Genomic DNA, 981 nt, shown 5'->3' on the forward strand with positions numbered 1-981 from the left:
AAAGACCCTGATGCTGGGAAAGACTGAAGGCAAGAGAAGAAGGGGACGACAGAGGATGAGATGGTTGGACGGCATCACCGACTCAATAGACATGAATTTGAGTAAACTCCGGGAGTTGGTGATGGACAGGGAGGCCTGGCATGCTGCAGTCCGTGGGGTCACAAAGAGTCAGACACGACTGAGCGACTGAACTGAACTGAACTGTAAACTTACTCTAATGTCCCAAGCATAAGTCTATAGCATACCTGAAATTCTCAGTTGAAGAGCTATTATTTGTTTGATCCTCACGGCCAAGTATTTTGGGTAAAATTTTCTCTGGCATCTTATACATGTCATCTGTGGGCTTTACCTCTCTGACTACTTTTAGTCTGGACGATCTTCTTAACACATGTGGAGGGTCCTGGTCAGAGTTATTTTCCAGATATGAGTTTCTCTTATTATTTATTGGATCACAAGAGGTGACATTTTGATGAACCAACATTTGCAATTCAAATGGATTTGGGTCTTCTAGACTCTGTAATAAGATGTAAATACATATACAAATGATTACAACAATTCAAAAAAATAAAATTAGAGGAAATTAAGTTTTATCTTGTCCTTTGATTACACAAAAATGCCTCATAAGATGAAAACATAAAAATCCATGACATATGTGAACAGAATGAAAATTTCATATTAATATAATAAATGACAATATGGATTTAAAAGCTTAATACAAAAATATACTACTTGTATTACATAAGTAATATTCATCCTTAAAACTCAAAGGTAGGGAATTCCCTGGCAGTCCAGCAGTTAAAACTGCCTTCCAGTTCAGGGGGTGTGTATTTGATCCCTGGTCAGGGAGCTAAGATTTCACATGTCTTAAGGTCAAAAAAAACAAAACATAAAACAGAAACAATATTGTAGCAAATTCAAAAAAGACTTTAAAAAAATGATTCACATCAAAAAAATAAAAATCTCCAAAAAAAAAAAAAAAAA

General features: G+C 35.4%; 1 protein-coding gene across 1 annotated transcript in view; it reads right to left on the reverse strand.

Annotated features, from left to right (window-relative positions):
- ANKRD31 (ankyrin repeat domain 31) overlaps positions 1–981 on the reverse strand; it is a 135,948-nt gene that overhangs the window by 104,382 nt on the left and 30,585 nt on the right. Inside the window, exon 9 of the mRNA XM_010847598.1 lies at positions 246–514. Coding sequence (XP_010845900.1) covers positions 246–514 — 269 coding nt within the window. The remainder of the gene's footprint in view (positions 1–245; positions 515–981) is intronic.

Source organism: Bison bison, unplaced genomic scaffold (assembly GCF_000754665.1).
Source record: "Bison bison bison isolate TAMUID 2011002044 unplaced genomic scaffold, Bison_UMD1.0 scf7180017864252, whole genome shotgun sequence".
In the NCBI taxonomy this organism is placed as follows: domain Eukaryota; kingdom Metazoa; phylum Chordata; class Mammalia; order Artiodactyla; family Bovidae; genus Bison; species Bison bison.